The sequence below is a fragment of the Cornus florida genome, unplaced genomic scaffold (assembly GCF_030987335.1).
Source record: "Cornus florida cultivar Cherokee Brave unplaced genomic scaffold, ASM3098733v1 CherokeeBrave_3.0.0_Hap2_Chr02, whole genome shotgun sequence".
Classification (NCBI taxonomy): Eukaryota; Viridiplantae; Streptophyta; class Magnoliopsida; order Cornales; family Cornaceae; genus Cornus; species Cornus florida.
The window spans coordinates 40,293,322-40,309,724 of record NW_026775572.1 but is presented as its reverse complement, the minus strand read 5'-3'; the positions used below and the strand labels follow the sequence as shown (position 1 = coordinate 40,309,724).

General features: G+C 33.7%; 1 protein-coding gene across 1 annotated transcript; it reads right to left on the bottom strand.

Moving 5' to 3' along the window:
• Positions 1 to 488: 488 nt before the first annotated feature.
• Positions 489 to 3,855, bottom strand: LOC132294756 (phenylalanine N-monooxygenase CYP79D16-like). The gene is made up of 2 exons (XM_059792724.1): positions 2,790 to 3,855; positions 489 to 1,312 (listed from the first exon to the last, which is right to left on the bottom strand). Exons 1-2 carry the CDS (start codon positions 3,840 to 3,842, stop codon positions 671 to 673), a joined length of 1,695 nt encoding a protein of 564 aa, XP_059648707.1. The 5' UTR covers positions 3,843 to 3,855; the 3' UTR covers positions 489 to 670.
• Positions 3,856 to 16,403: the final 12,548 nt, after the last annotated feature.

The window sequence follows — 16,403 nt, the reverse complement described above, 5'->3', positions numbered from 1 at the left end:
AAATAATCTCAAAACATATAGAAAATATTGTACACATATTTATAAGTATCTAAAGAGTATCCATATTCGATAAGAGTACATAATACGGAACATTGTCCTTGTAAAAGTCTACGTATTTCTTAAGACATAAGCTTCTAGTGAGAGGGCCGGACCAGCCTGGTCTTTAGCCTAAAAGGATAAAGGAGGGTTGTATCAGCCTGTTGCGTAATAGACCTCCCCAACGTGAAAACGCTAAAAAAATAGTTCGTTTTGTTTTTTGTTTTTTTTGTTTTTTTGTTTTTCCCGAAATATCACTAATAAAATCTTTGTTAATGCCTATTGGGGATATGGATATTTTTATTTTTATTTTTTATTTTTTGTTAAAAGGGTAAGCTTCACTATGTTAATTTGTTGAATCACCGTCAAAAGTACAGAGAATAGTGGAGAGAGAGAATTGTATCTACCAAAAAAATAAAAATAAAATTATAATAAATAAAAAAAACTTAAAATTTGTAAAATATCAAACTCAGCCACATTTATCATTTTCTTGATTTTGAAATTACATGAAATATGTTTATTTATGAATAGACCATATCAGTGACACGTAGGGATCACTTTTTTACCTGTGAGTAGGTAAATATTGTCCGAAAATTAATACATAAATTACTCTCTATTACTTTGAAGGGTGTACTTAATTTAAAGGTGCAGGGTATAAGTTTTCTTCCAAACGAGGCTTTGCAAGTGCAAGAAGTGGCTTAGCAAGATTGAGATTATCCAGTGACTCAGTGAGGTCAATGCTGGACACATTTGGTGGCACACTCCATGTGAACCCCTGAAGAAGCCTAGCCAACAACATGGTAGTTATGGTAGACCCCAGTGTGATCCCAGGACATCCACGCCTCCCGGTGCTGAACGATAACATACTCAAGTCCGGTTCAGACAGTAGCACATCCGAGCCATCGTCCTTCAGGTGACGCTCCGGCTTGAACTTGAGTGGTTGGTCCGGCCAGACTTTAGGGTTACGGCCAAGTCCTGGACGGCTGAGAAGGACATGACTACCCTTAGGGATGAAGTACCCAGCCACGGTTGTATCGGACACTGACACATGAGGAACGTTGAAGGGCGCGAATGGGTGGAGCCGGAAGGCCTCTCTAGCACATGCCTTGATGTAGTTGAGCCGCGGGAGATCGGATTCTTGGACAAGTCTGTCTTTCCCAACCACCCTCTCCATTTCCTCTACTGCCTTTTGAAGCATCTCAGGTTGATTTAGCATCTCAGCAAGTGCCCACTCCACAGCATTTGATGGATTGTCCACTGTTGCTATCATTAGTTCCTGTAAATTAATTAAAACATCAATGCGTACATAATTATGCAAGGAAAGAATTAAAATGGTTGCTTTTGGAGAGGTTTGGATTAGCAGCCATGTATAATGTATATGAACCACGAACATAAGTGTATAATTAATTTACCCTATTAATTATTCTTGTATTTTGTAAATAAATTTCCAATTATTTTTAATTTTAATTACCCATCATTCTTCATAAACCATGCATAAATTTCACAATTAATTTTAATTTAGATTTACCGTCCCATTATCACTCACCACCAAAAGTTGCAATCTCCATCACACTTACTAATGAAGTTGGCAATATATATATATATATATATATCAATTGCATATACCATTACTCACCACCAAAGGCTGCAAATGTTGTAGTCTAGTGGTATATTTTCACCCTCCAAAGATCAAGTGTTCTAGTCTGTAAATAAGTGTGTGAATTTGTTTCTTCTTATGGTTTAAAAATTAAAATAAAATTGTAGCATTATTCCATGAAAAATTATATACTTTTGAATTCCCTTATCCGCTATACAACCAACATGATGTGACAATTAAGGATTGACATAAATATTTTGAAAAGAGTTTTATTATTTTTAAAAATTAATAAGAGGTTTTTGTTGGACTTTATCTATTGATGTAGTTATAAAAAAGTTGATCTAATTTTGTAAGGATAATACTTAGTTACTCACTAGTGAGTATGGTGAAGCTACTCACTCTTAATTGTTCCAATAATAAAATAACACATCACATTTAATAATAAAATAATTCATACCTAAAAACACAATATACCTTTATTCAATGGTTGATCCGAAAAAGTAGAGAAATATGTGAATTATTTTATTATTAAAAGTAATTTGGTATTTTGTTATTGGACTACATAGAAGTGAGCAATTTCACCATACTCACTGGTGACTAGTTAAGTATTTTTTATTTGGATAATGTTTAGCTACTCACTAGTGAGTATGGTGAAGCTACTCACCTTTATTTGGCCAATAATAAAATAACATATCACATTTAATAATAAAATAATTCACACCTAAAAACACAATATATCTTTATTCAATGGTTGATCCGAAAAAACAGAGAAATGTGTGAATAATTTTATTATTAAAGGTGATTTGGTATTTTGTTATTGGACTACATAGAAGTGAGTAGTTTCACCCTACTCACTGGTGACTAGCTAAGTATTTTCCATTTCGATAATGACTCACTAGTGAGTACGGTGAAGCTACTCACCCTTATTTATAAATGTAGTGTGTGTGTATGATATATATATATATATATATATATATATATATATATATGTAACGGGTCGGGCCGAATCGGATCAGTTTTCAAATAGTTAAATTCGTAAACTAATTCGATCCATACTAATTACTTATTTATTAATTTTCCACCAAATCAATGGACTAATTAAAAACCAATCTGAGCTGAAATCGAATTCATGAATTAAATGAACACTCCTACTTACAAGGATTTGTGCTTTGATCTCTTCTGCTGACAGTAATGGGTTACCATTTGTATCCTTGGCCCTAATTAGAACATCAAGCAAGTCCTCTTCCACCTTCTTTGCACCACTCCTCCATTGTCGCATCCTTTCATCGATTTCGGGATCTTGATACTTTCTTGCACTTGCAGTAGCTTTCCTAATGATCTTCTCATGACCATCTAAATCAACCCTCCCTCTCAACCATGGAACATAATCAGAAACACAGAACGAATACAGGTACTCAAGAATGGTGAAACACGCGTTGACTTGCTCTTCTTCCTCACTCCCCGGTCCTCCATCCGCTCTACCTTCCCCGAAAAACCTCTTGTTGAATATCATCTTCCTTATCACATTACCACAATAGTGCCTCGCCGCGTTTCTCACATTCACTATGCCTCCTGTGCCCGGGTTCTCACATTGGTTATGGACATATCGGACAAGGTGATCAGCTTCTTCAGCTCTTTTGTGGTGAAGCCATCGAAGTCTTGCCGACGAAAGCACCTCAGAAGTAATCACTCTCTTCATTTTCTTCCATTGTTCACCCAGAGGGACGAGAGCTGTTGTTAGGTATCCGTGGCTGGTGAGATTGGCTGCCATGCAAACAGGCCTCGATGAGAAGGTTGCATCTTGTTTCTTCAAGAACTCACGTCCAATTCGAGGACATGTGACAGGAATGACATGAACATTTCCGAGACGGATACAAGCAATGTCTGTGTCCATGTCCTCCATCAACTTGTGTATCCATCGGAATGTCGGCTTGTTGGTGAGCATTTCAGGAAGGTTCCCAACTATAGGCCATGGTTTTGGACCAGGAGGCAGTGAGAGAACACCACCCTTTGTCATATTCTTCTTGTTGTACAGTGTTTGGTAAGTGACAATTAGGAACAAGAAAATGAAGATCATAAGAAGAAAATGATCAGTAGCATTTGAAAAGTTAAAGAGAGTGGATGAAAAGCCAATGCAGGACAAATCAAGTGTGCCATGGAAGAGGTTTAGGGAATAGGAAGGGATGGCTGAGCTGGTGGAGTTCTTCATGGTCGCTACTACTTGTCTATGTTACTGTGATCAGAATGTACGCAAAGCTCACCTTTATATAGCAATTTCTCCAACAAAACTGGCCTATCACAAAAAACTAAAAATACCTAACATTAGCATGTATATAACTTTCTAGAGTTCGTACGTAGATGCTAATATGCACACTTTCACGTGATTTTGTAGATCATCATCATCTTTTTGTGCACGTAGGCTTTAAGCTTCATTACATGGGAACCGACTAAAATTACAGCAATTGAAAGTTCAAACTCGTGAAAAATGAATATTATTTATTTTTGGTTAGAAAAACGGCACATGCCCACACGTAGGCACCGTCCAATACACAATTCAGTCCTTCCCCACGCGATATCTCTAATAGATTTGAAACTACTTTTGCAGTTACCTGTAATAAAATGGGGTCTGTATTATTTTTACCTAGGGGTGTGTTTGGTTAGACCAAAAATTTTATGAATAGTGAAAGTGAAAGTAAAATGAAAGTTTTTATCATGTACTTGATTAGCAGGAATTTTTTTTGTAAAAAGTGGTGAGAAAATATTATTTTGTTAGTTTGAATAACATGAAAAGAAAAAGAATATGATTCTCCTCCTCCCCCTCTCTCTCTCTCTCTCTCTCTATATATATATATATATATATATTCACTTTCCTTTGTAGACATGAATTTTCAATATTTTAATTTTTAAGGTAAAAAAAATAAGCTTCTAAGTATTTATTTTCTTCTTATGTTAGTTTTATTTTTATTATTTATTATTTATTAGTAAATGATGTAATTGAATATTATATATCTAATTACAACTTTCTCAAAATAATATTTGATATTAGGTATGAAACGAATTGTGTTAAGATAATATAGATAAGATAATATAGATTAGTTTCACCAAACAATTTTGCTATCAACAAATAGTTATGTATATATATAACAACTCTTAATCTTTATCAATTATAGAAAAAAAATATGTTACATATTTCAGAACTTTCAAAAAAAATAATTTAATAATGAAAGGAAAAAATAAATTAATTTTGGATACACACATAAAAATACAAATAATTAAAATAGTTACATAACGGAATCGATTATTTCAGCTGTGAATTTTTTTTTGTTTCGCAAGATGGCAACGGGGTGGTTTTAGGCAGGTGTACCCTCCCCTCCCTGGTCTCTGTTTAAGTTACCCCACCCTGTTCAAAACTGACAAAATGGTGTATCCTCTTATCAGTCCTGTCCCGTTTAAGTAAAATATGGTGAAATTTGGATTCAGGGTTATTGAGATTAGGATTTAGGGTCCTTTCAACTTATATATATAAGGATAAATTAATAAATAGAAAATATAAACAGGCGGGGCTGCCCACCCCCACTTTGCGTGGGTTTTTACTAATAAAAATCATTCATGCCCAATTAAGTTAAATGGTTCCCGAAATCATTATAAATAGGCCCCGCGCGGCAAATTACCATCCTTACGCACATATGATCTAAAATGCATCGATATGCAATTTTTTGCAGCATAATCCAATAATGAATTTTTAGTGATTTTTATTAAAAATACTTAGTATTATATTTTGTACAAAATTAATGAATAAAAATAAAAGAAAACTCATACCATATATAACACATGAAAAAAAAAATTGAAACAAAGAAATTAAAATAAATTTAAAAAGTATATGGTATTATATATTATAAAATAAATTAGACATATAAGATAAACTTTTTATATGAGATTTTACTATCAATTTTTATTTTAAGAAGGGAATATATATGTAACCTTTCATATATATTTTTGCCATCATACTCTTAAACCAAGTGTGTGTGTGTGTGTATATATATATATATATATATAACACATATTTTTGCCATCCTACTCTTAAACCAAGTGTGTTTAGTTTTACTATAAAATTTTACTATTGTCCATGCATAATTTTTTTAAGTCTGTCCTTACTCAATTTCTCTGGAACCAAGGTTCATTTTTATAATATGGATCGGCGGAATCAGTTAGGGGTGTATAAAAAATCGGTAGAATCAGAAAACCGATTCGAACCGAACCGAATTGGTGTTTCGGTTCCAATTTCACTCCGGTCCAATTTCGGTTTTAATGCATGTGGAAGGAATAAAAAACAGGGAAGTTGAATTCGATTGGCTACTGAAATGATCCTCCAAAAAAATATGTAATGCAATTTCTTTTACCCATTCAACTTGTGGTCAGCAATTCCTTCTATTACAATAATGGAATGGGGACCGAGTCAAATCACCGCAATTGAAACTCGTGAAAAATGAATATTAATTTTTTTTTTTTGCTAGGAAAACAACACATGCATGCACCCACATGCAGGCACGACCCTGTATACGTGCGCAACTCAGTGGACCTACAAAATTTTACTATTGTCCATGCATAATTTTTTTAGGTCTGTCCCTACTCAATATCTCCAGCACCAAGGTTCGTTTTTATAATATCGATCCACAGTATTAGTTAGGGGTGTATGAAAAATTGGTAGAATCAAAGAACCGATCGGAATCGAACTGAATTGGTGTTTCGGTTTTGGTTTCATGCCGGTCCGATTTCGGTTTTTTAATTTGTCGATCGGTTGAGTTTTGGTTTGATTTCGACTTCAAATCATTTGAAACTGAACCGAACATATTATATATTATTTTAATGCATGTGGAAGGAATAAAAAAAGGAAGTTGAATTCCATTGGCTACTGAAATGATCCTCCAAAAAAATGCGTAATGCAATTTCTTTTACCCATTCAAGTTATGGTCAACAATTCCTTCTCTTACAAATCCTGGCCGGCCATTTTACCGGTCAATTTAAGTATTGTCATGAGGCAGGATGGAAACCAATATCATCTACGAGGCAGGGCTCCTTTGATACCATCCAACTCCAGACAATATTTTGTGGATGATATTATTCTAACAGGAAGTAATCAGTCATTTCTTTAGCATTTTGTTAATCAGCTCCGTCTTTCCTTTGCTGTGAAAGATCTTGGCCCCTTACATTATTTCTTGGGTGTTGAAGTCACTCGCACAGCTAATCAAATTATCCTATCCCAAGCCAAATATACATTGGAAATTCTATCTTGAATTAAAAATGCTTGGTGCTAAACCAGTGACATCACATGTTGCAACTCATATCAAGCTCAATCGAGATTCGGGAGCTCCATTGGCTAACCCAACTGAATACAGAATTATTGTTGGTGCACTTCAGTATCTCACCTGTAAATCAAGCATGCCAATATATGCATGCTCCAACCACAGATCACATGACAACAGTTAAGGGAATCATTCGCTTTCTTAAAGGAACCTTATAGTTTGGTCTTTATCTTCTTGTTGCTTATTGTGATGCAGATTGGGCGAGCAATCTGGGTGATCACCGATCCACTAATGGGTTTTGTATCTACTTCAGATCTAGAGCCTGGGATTGCTGTGAAATAAAAATAAAATAAAAAATAAATAAAGCTTTTATCAATAGAGCTGTCAAAAAATTGCAGTCAATAAAAAAAACATGTTAGATGTTTGGTGACACATTATAATAAGTAATTATCCCAATTAAATTATTTTTTAATTTATTTGGTAACAATTTTTTTAGAACACTTCTATTGCTAATTTTACAATAATATCCTTTAATATGATATTACCATATTTGTTAATAACAACTTTATTAAGGAATGGGTACAATTGTTGTTATAAAAAATAAAATGAACTAAATTATCTAATGAAAAAGAATTATCTAAAATATTCAATCTCTATTCATAACGCAGTTTTATAAGCTAGAGATTCTAACTTCATTCAAACACTTTACTTAACTAAATTTGCATTGGTAACCGTTCAAAGCGCTTTAAAGTAATAGAGAAGCACAAATGGGCTCCTAGTCCAATAACTTGGAAAGCTAAAAAGTAATCTACTATTGCTCACTCCTCCACTGAATCTAAGTATTGTTGTCTTGCATATACAGCCGCTGAAATCTCATGGCTATGCATGCTATTGTGAAATCTTCAGATTCTTCTCCAGAAAGGCCCCCTCATTTGGTGTGACAATATTAGTGCAATTTAGTTGGCCAATAACCTCGTCTTTCATGTGCGCACTAAGCATATTGAAATAAATTACCACTATATTCGTTAAAAGTTTCTTCATAAAGAATTACACTTTCAATTCATCGCCACAAAGGATCAAGTCGCAGATATTTTCACTAAATGTCTCTCATCAGAACGATTCTAGTTCCTACAAGCCAAGCTTTTAGTTCCTGAATGACCTATCAGCTTGCGGGGGTGTGATAATATTCAAGAGAAATCAGTACAATTCTCCAAGATTTCCTCATCTGACCACACAGGAGATTGAACCATAAGAGGCTAAATTATAGCCTCGCACAACTCTCGATATATGTAAATTACAGATTGAGTGCATTGTAATTAGCAAACAAATTTCCTTAGAATTTGTATATCATATACAATGTATTATGTACGCTATAAATATTTGAAGCAATATAGTAGCCCAAAATATTGAGAGATTCTTAATTTAGTTTTCTAACAGAATAATCACGTTACAAAATAAAAGTTTTAAGCTTGTACACTAAGAAATGGATTAAAAGAAAATTAAGCAAAAGGCTAAGTATGTAAATGAATCTTCTCATGAAACTGTGGAATCAAATCAAATGGATCTTCATGGTTCAGTTTCACGTCTTAACAGTTTCGATATCAATTTCAATTTTGCTAGCATTTTTTTGGAAACGGGAAGCATTCATATTTAGCATTTTTTTTTTGGTCTTGTAGTTTGACCAAACCTTGTCAAAAATAATTTGAGTGTCTTTCTTTGACTTTCTTAAATGTTGTATGGTCGAAATGAAAAAGAAACGAGTCCCCAAGTCCAACGTCAAAAACGTTTGAAAAATGAGTGAAAAGGATTGAGTCCCACGTCCACATACAAAACTTTTGAAGATTGATGGTACGGATTTGTGCCTTTTTTTTTTTAATGTAATGTTTAGGGTAACTTTGCCTTAGTTCACCCTTTTACGGTTTCTTTAATGCTGAATGCTGCTTTTTGTAACAAACGAAGAAGAAAATTAGATAGAAAGAGGAAAGAAATGATGAATAAGACGTTCGTGCGCCGTATGTACGTAAACGCTACATGCACACTTTCTTGTGATTTTGTAGATAAAGAGAATCTTATAAAGGACCACATCAAACAAAATCAATATTTTTCTTCTTTTTGTCCGTGCAGGGCTTTTAGTAACCTTAATCGTCATAAAATAATGGAATGGGGACCGAGTCAAATCACAGCAATTGAAACTCGTGAAAAATGAATATTAAATTTTCTTTCTTTTTTTTCTGATGTGGTCCATTATAAGATGAAATATTGTCCATAGCATTATATGAATATTGTATGGTTTAAATGAAAAAGAAACGAGTCCCCACAGCCAACGTAGAAAACGTTTGAAAAATGAATGGATAGGAATAATTTGTTCTTTAGTTTGTATAAAAGGAATGAGTCACACGTCCACATAAAAAACGTTTGAAGATTGATGGTACGGATTTAGTAAGTTTTTTCATGTAATGTTTAAGGTTGCAAGGCCTAGTTGTCAGCTTTAAGAAGCTAGCGCTACGGAAGACGGCGAAAGAAAAAAGGCATGTAATTGTCAGTTTTATCCCTTTTTTCATCCTCTTTTAACCTTGCATCTTCTCTATCAAATAAAAGTTTTTTTTTTGTTTCTTATCCAGAATGTTTTAGGACAAAACCAACTAGCAGTGATAACCACTCACTCAACTACTTTATATATTTGGAGACACGAATCCTCACCACTTACTTTAAAAGATAGATAGAGGAGATATCACTGAGTAACAAGACCGTTGATGTATGTCTTGTTTATTAAATAGTTTGATAAATATATTCCCACCTTAATCTCCAAAGTAAGGATAAATATTAAAAATAACTATATATAAACGCTTACTAACTAAGAATTCTTGTCAGGCACAGACCCACAATAGCCCCCACTGGATTTTTATTTTTGCATTTTATACTTGAAAGTTTTAAAAATTTATGAAGATTCTTCTACTAAAATTATAAAAATGAAGTCACTATATAATATTGTTCTCACAAATTAAAAGTTAGCCCGAATCCAATCACATGTTGTCAAGTGGATGCATTCCCATCAAATCAAAACACTGCTACACAATTAATCTTTACCCACATGGTGGTTGTTACATCATCATCAAAATAGTTGCTACGTTGGTTTGCAAAAATGAGTCTCGTCCTCATCAATATACAGCAAGAAACTGGTAAGGGTTGCTATATACAGCCAGAAACTGGTAATGGTAGCTTTTGCTGAAAAATGCATAAGAGCATTAAGTAAACCGCCAATTGTTTGTTTGTACCTTAACATTTCCTTTTCTTTTTCTTTGTCAAACTCGACTCCAATTTTTTTTTTTTTTTACAACACTCGACTCCATTGAGTGTTATGCTTTGACCTGTCAGGATTATTAGAAACATAACTCGTGATACATAAGTAGAAACATAAGTAACTCGTGATGCATATGTACAAACATAAGACCAAATTTGTTACGCAAAATCTAAGCGCCTCAAAACAAAAAAAGTAGTAGTGTTAGGTTCTTGCTAACATCACTACAAAGGGCAAACATAAGACCAAATTTGTTACGCAAAATCTAAGCGCCACAAAACCAAAAAAAAGTAGGGTTAGGTTCTTGCTAACATCGTTACAAAGGGCATTGAATTTCTTGTAATTTTACTTCACATACATTACTTGTACGTCTTCTTTAAGGAATTTAATTTCATCTTTAATTCTCCCCCCTCTCCCAAAATAAAGATGAATAGTTATTAATTTTAAAACTTAATTGCTAGGGAGTGACCATTGACTTTTATTTCCTAAATGACCCTTCACACATTGGACTTTCATACTAATTTATCTCACACACTTCAACACCCATTTCTTCACGATTTGGAGATGAGTTCCAAGAAAGTATAAGAATTTAATAGGAATTCTCCGGCTGGTGTATTAGATCAATGTTTCTAGGATTCAATAAAGGTGGAAAAACCTCACCTAAATATGACCCACATCGGTTCCTAGCTCTTTCAATTTTCCGGTAGGGAGGTATTTCATTCATCATTAGGTTTGAATTGCAATATTAAAACATAGGGGTAAGTGCAAAAAATACCCCTGAAGTATACATTTCATAGCATTTTTACCCCCTATTTAAAAAGGAGTGTAAAAAACATCCCTATTCTTTTCAATTTGTACAAAAACATCCCTCAATTAATATAATGCCCATTTTACCCTTTTATTTTTCCAAAAATGCCCCTACCAAACCCAGATCACTGTGGCCTTGTTCGTCCTCCTTATCTGTCTTCGGAAACCCACAACCACAACAAATTGCATTCAATTTGGCGCCATTACCATAACCTGTGGCATCACAGTGGGCAAGATGAGTTCAGATTTATCCTTATTAAAAGACAAAGAAGTACTTCATAATTAGTAAACTGTTTTAATCGAGTCATTATAAAAAGGATAATTTGGGAATGTAATAAAAAAAATAGTACATTTAGTTTTGAAATGAAGATGTATTTTGGGACATCCCAAAATAAAAAGATGGACAAAAATTTTGGGAAGAATGAAGTCTCTATTTTGTAATGAGTTTACATTAATTATGAAAAATATTATCTAGATCTTGACCAATTTTAATCTAAGCTAACATTTACAAATATTAAGTTACACATAACCACTTTAATTGCTTGCTTTATTAGACGCGCAGTTGTCTGTTTGAACTTTAAAGAGTCACCTAAATAAGTTATTGTACAAAAATAAAAAATGAAAATTTAGATAAGAGTACTACTATAATCATGAAAGCCCTCTAGTGCCAATAAAGACCTTAGTTGGTATTGGTGGGTTATGTTCATGTCATCAGGGTGGAGCCAGGATTGCAATGTAGTGGGGTTGATGATAATAAGAAAATTTTATGATGAATATAATAATTCTTATGATAAAGATATGTTATATATATTTAAAAATATACAAAAAAACGACAATATTATCATATATCAAATCATGTTTTTCAAGAGATAAAATAGAGTTTCCTGATCTTAGAGAGATTCTCCTTCTTCTACGTATTCTCTTCACTGATTTTTTTATTTATATTTGTTCAAAAAGATGAGAAATTGGACCCCTCTCAAGTCTTGCAATTTCCTAGCTAGATCCCCAAACAGGCCAAACCCTATAAGGGAAAATAGCATCGCGTGCTGAAAAGAAGTGGCTGAAGAGTAGTAAAAATTTATTACATATCGCATATGAATTAGATTGATAGGAAGAGGAAGAGTAGTACTATGGATTAGGCTGATAGGAAGAGAAATAGTAGTACTAAAAATTAATTACATATGGACTCGGCTAATAAGAATAGTTTTACTAATTTTTTTAAAAAAATTTGACTCGGGCTATAGGTTAGTCCTTTAAAAGCTCTGCCCATGTTTCATGTCAAAGCATAGATATTCTGTTATATAGATCGACAAGAACACAACACGATCAAGAAACATTGAGACAAACAAGATACGATTAATGCACAAGTAACACGATACGATACATGTAACTTGTTTAATAAATGGGTCAAAACTTGATACGACATGACAAGATACATTTAAGTCATTTCTAGCATGAATATGAAACGTTTATCTAGCATGTTTAATTAAATAGGGTAATTAGGTTATAAATGGGTTAATAAGTTAAACACAAACACGACATGTTGTTTGGTTTTAAAGTATGTTAGGGGTTGCTGGACGAGTTTCCTCACTTATGGGCATGCTAGGATTGTAGGTTCGGTCCGATCTAAGGTTCGAGACCGGTCTTAAGTATCCAAGGGACTGGTTCCTGCTGTGGCCAAGCAAATATTCTTGATGTTGCGGCCTTGGCGTCCATGGAGGATGTATGTGATGGCTGCAGTCTTTTTCGTGTCCCTAATATGAGCTCGAGGCACTATCAAGAGTAGGAAATGAGCCTTTAAAAGGTCCTTCGCAACCCTCATCATGCCAAGGGCTAATGGTAGAGTATATGTTGCTTCTTTTTGGTATTTTTTTAGTTTTATGTAGGGATAGAGACCAAATGAGCAAGAATTGAAGTAATGGCTCAAACGAAGCAGTCAATATGTCCATTATCTTAGTAAAACTAAGCAACATTCATGCTTCAAAATAAAGGGAAATGGGGTACAGTTCCACGTCCTAAACACATCGTGAGCCTGATCTTTCTTTAAAGCAAGGCTCAGGTAGTGGTTTGGTAGGGAAAATGGTGATCTACACAACATTTAACTTTAATATAAAGCAAATAGTATTGATGATTTGAAATAAGAAGAGTGGAAAATTAACCTTACATTCTGATAATTTAGTTGTTCCATGACCCGACCATATTCATATTCATTAAAGGAGGTAATACTCACACTCTCATTTTCTAAAATTGCACTCTACTTCTCTTTTCTTGTAAATGAAAAAACAAAAAGGTTCATAAATTCATTAATGCATCATTTCTTATTTTATAATGCCATACCTATCTTTTGTATTATAAACTTTAATTTTTTTTTTTTTTTTTGGTACCTTTTCCACCTCTTCTAATACATATATATATATATTTTTATAATTTCAAAGGTGATAATTTATTTAATAAAAACAACACGAATCATAATTCACAAAAGAGGCTAATTTTCTAATGAAATATAATACTGCAATATGTTTAGCTACGAGGTTAACTTTCGAATGTAAATTATTCAAAAAAATTGGAAATTTCTGCTAATCAATGTGAAAATAGTTTGTTTAAGATGATATTAATTAGACGACAAACAATTGCCAAAGCCTTTATTAAAATTAGACATTAATAATAAAAAAGTAGCTGCTAGGCATTTGTGTGTGCACACTATATTAGCTAAGAATTTTTAGTGACAACTAGGTGTCATCTATCATAGTTATTGCATCAAATATTTCCATATAATTTAGCAAAATATCAAAAATAATTTTAAAAATAAATAAATTCATAATTAACAACAAAGAACCGGTCAAGCTATGGAACCTATATTCAATTGGGCAATTGTATTATAGATTTTTATATATTTATGCATGTCTTGATGTAATCTGAAATTTAAATTATGTTTGAGTTTAAAGCCAAACATATATTACAAAGGTAAAGAAAGTGTTTGCACCTTAAAATTATTCAGCCACGTGGCATTGAATAATTTGACAAAAGTTCTTACTTCAATTAATTAAAATTAATTAATTAATGGATGATTTCATATAATGAGCTGCAATAATAGAGGATTATTTCAAGTTGATGCTTGGGCCTATTAAATGAAGACATATACCATGTTACTAATAGGACTCTATTCAAATTGGAGTCTAAAGTCAATAATTGCCTGATTTAAAGCTATGTCAGTTTTATTCCAAAAACATGTTCATTTGGATAAGTTTAAGACAAAGACAGAAAGAGTGCAATTGAATAAAGACAAATGGAATTTTTAATTCAAATATAATATTTGAATTTGAAAAGGAAACTATTGACTGTTGAAAATAACGGCTACTCCAGACATCTATAATTAGCACCATGGGGCCTTGTGCAAAGAATTCACAATCTTCATCAAGTTTCATACTTGTGCAATTTCTTACTTAGTCTTTTACTTGTATTCTACTTCTGTTCATAGGAGTGACCTAGTGTAAGATTTCGAATAAATCACTTCTTTTACTTTGTATGAGAATTTTACTTATGAAATAAAAGTCAGACACTTAGCTTCAGTCCCCTTTACTTTTATTTTCTAAGTCTCTTGGAATAGATGAATGCTCGTATAATTTGTTGTACTCACTTCATCTATTCTACTTATAGTACTGAAAGTCTTTTTTATCGAGGCGTTAAAGAACCTGAAGGAAGGGATCATTTTTGCCTTCCAGCATGACTGATTCATAAAAAGGTCGATTACAAATTTGGTCAGCACCAAGGATAGTTTGGCTATCCAACCCCTTGGGTCGAAAGACTCTGGCACACCCCTAAAAAAAAGAGCTAAAAAATTCGGCATGCCTAGTGGGACACCAGAAGTGTCTAAATTCAACCTTTATCTCTAGCATTTACTCGATCTTAGTCACAAAATTTGCCTAAGAAATAGCCTCAACATCAAGAACAAAGGGCTAAACTCGAAGTGAATCAACAGCCTCAACATCAGGAATAAGAGGCTGAAATAGAAGTGAATCAACAGCCAAGTAATCAGATGTTGGCTGAGAATGTTAACAACTTAGTGCAACGGATGAAAATTTCTAGCCGTACTTTTCATGGAGCACTAGAGCCAATCTATAACATACTGGCTAATTTGAATGACTCTTTGACCATCCTATCAACAAGGTTTGATCAGTACCTTATAGCCCAGTCGAATACTACAGATACTTTGTTACATGCATAGCAACAAGTTCCAGCGCCTATTGGGGTTCAACAAAAGTACTACCAACAACAGCGCCAAGGGTTTTAACCCCTTATGTAGCCATTGCATGGATAGTATCAACCATAGGCTAATCAACCATATGTTAATCAGCCGCAACATTAGATACCAGTGGAGTATTAACCAATCGGAGGGCCAATTAGATTATGAATTAGCGACCATTTAATCCGATTTATCAACACCAACCGTAGGTATATCAGCCCCAAGAGGGGCGAGATAATTTTAATGCTGGTTTTAATTTTCCAGCGCCTCAGCCTCAGGTGCCAAACATGCCTCAGCCTTAGGCACCTTATATGCATCAGCCTCAAGCATAACAGCCAAATCATTAACCCCTTATGGTTGATAGAGATTAATTGGATAATATAATTCAAGAAACTTATAGACCAGCCCCAAGAAGAGTTGGTCGTCTTACATATAAGAAGCTATATCCGGATTATATTGACCGATACGAGTTTCCAAGAGGCTATAAAGTTCCCAATTTTGTTACCTTTTTAGGAGAAGACTCTACTTCGACCATAGAACATATTAGTCGATTTACCATTCAATGTGGTGAGGCTGGAGCAAATGAAATCTTAAAATTAAGGCTATTTGCTAATTCCCTTACAGGGACCGCATTTTCTTGGTATATAAGTTTATCAGCAAATTCGGTCTATACTTGGCAACAATTGGAAGAAATGTTTCATATTTAATTTTGTAAGACCGAACCAGATGTGTCGATAGTTGACTTATCTAGGCTGTCCCAAATGCCTGGAGAGATGGTTGAAGCCTTTTTTAGTAGGTTTAAAAGGGAGAGACATAAATGCCAAGTATCCCTTCCAGAAACTGAATATGTGAGTCTAACCTTGAATGGTTAAAACTTTGAATTACGAAATAGATTTGAGGGAATGCAATTTCGGAACTTGTTTCAACTAGCCTCTAGTGCTGCAAGATATGAAAAGATCCTGAAAGAAGAACAAGATAGAAGGAATGCCTCTAGGGGTACATATAACAGGGACCCAAACTATGAAATTCATGTGACAGAGGTGTCGAATAATAATTATGTCAAAGATCTTACTTATGAGATTCATTTGATAGAGGCTAAAATTGGCCTTGAAATTGATG

Bases quoted from the DNA above. Each gene is read 5' to 3' on its own strand.
- LOC132294756 (XM_059792724.1), bottom strand. From the start codon at position 3,842: ATGAAGAACTCCACCAGCTCAGCCATCCCTTCCTATTCCCTAAACCTC. The intron at 1,313-2,789 runs GTAAGTAGGAGT...ATTAATTTACAG, and splicing joins AGATCAAAGCACAAATCCTT to GAACTAATGATAGCAACAGT.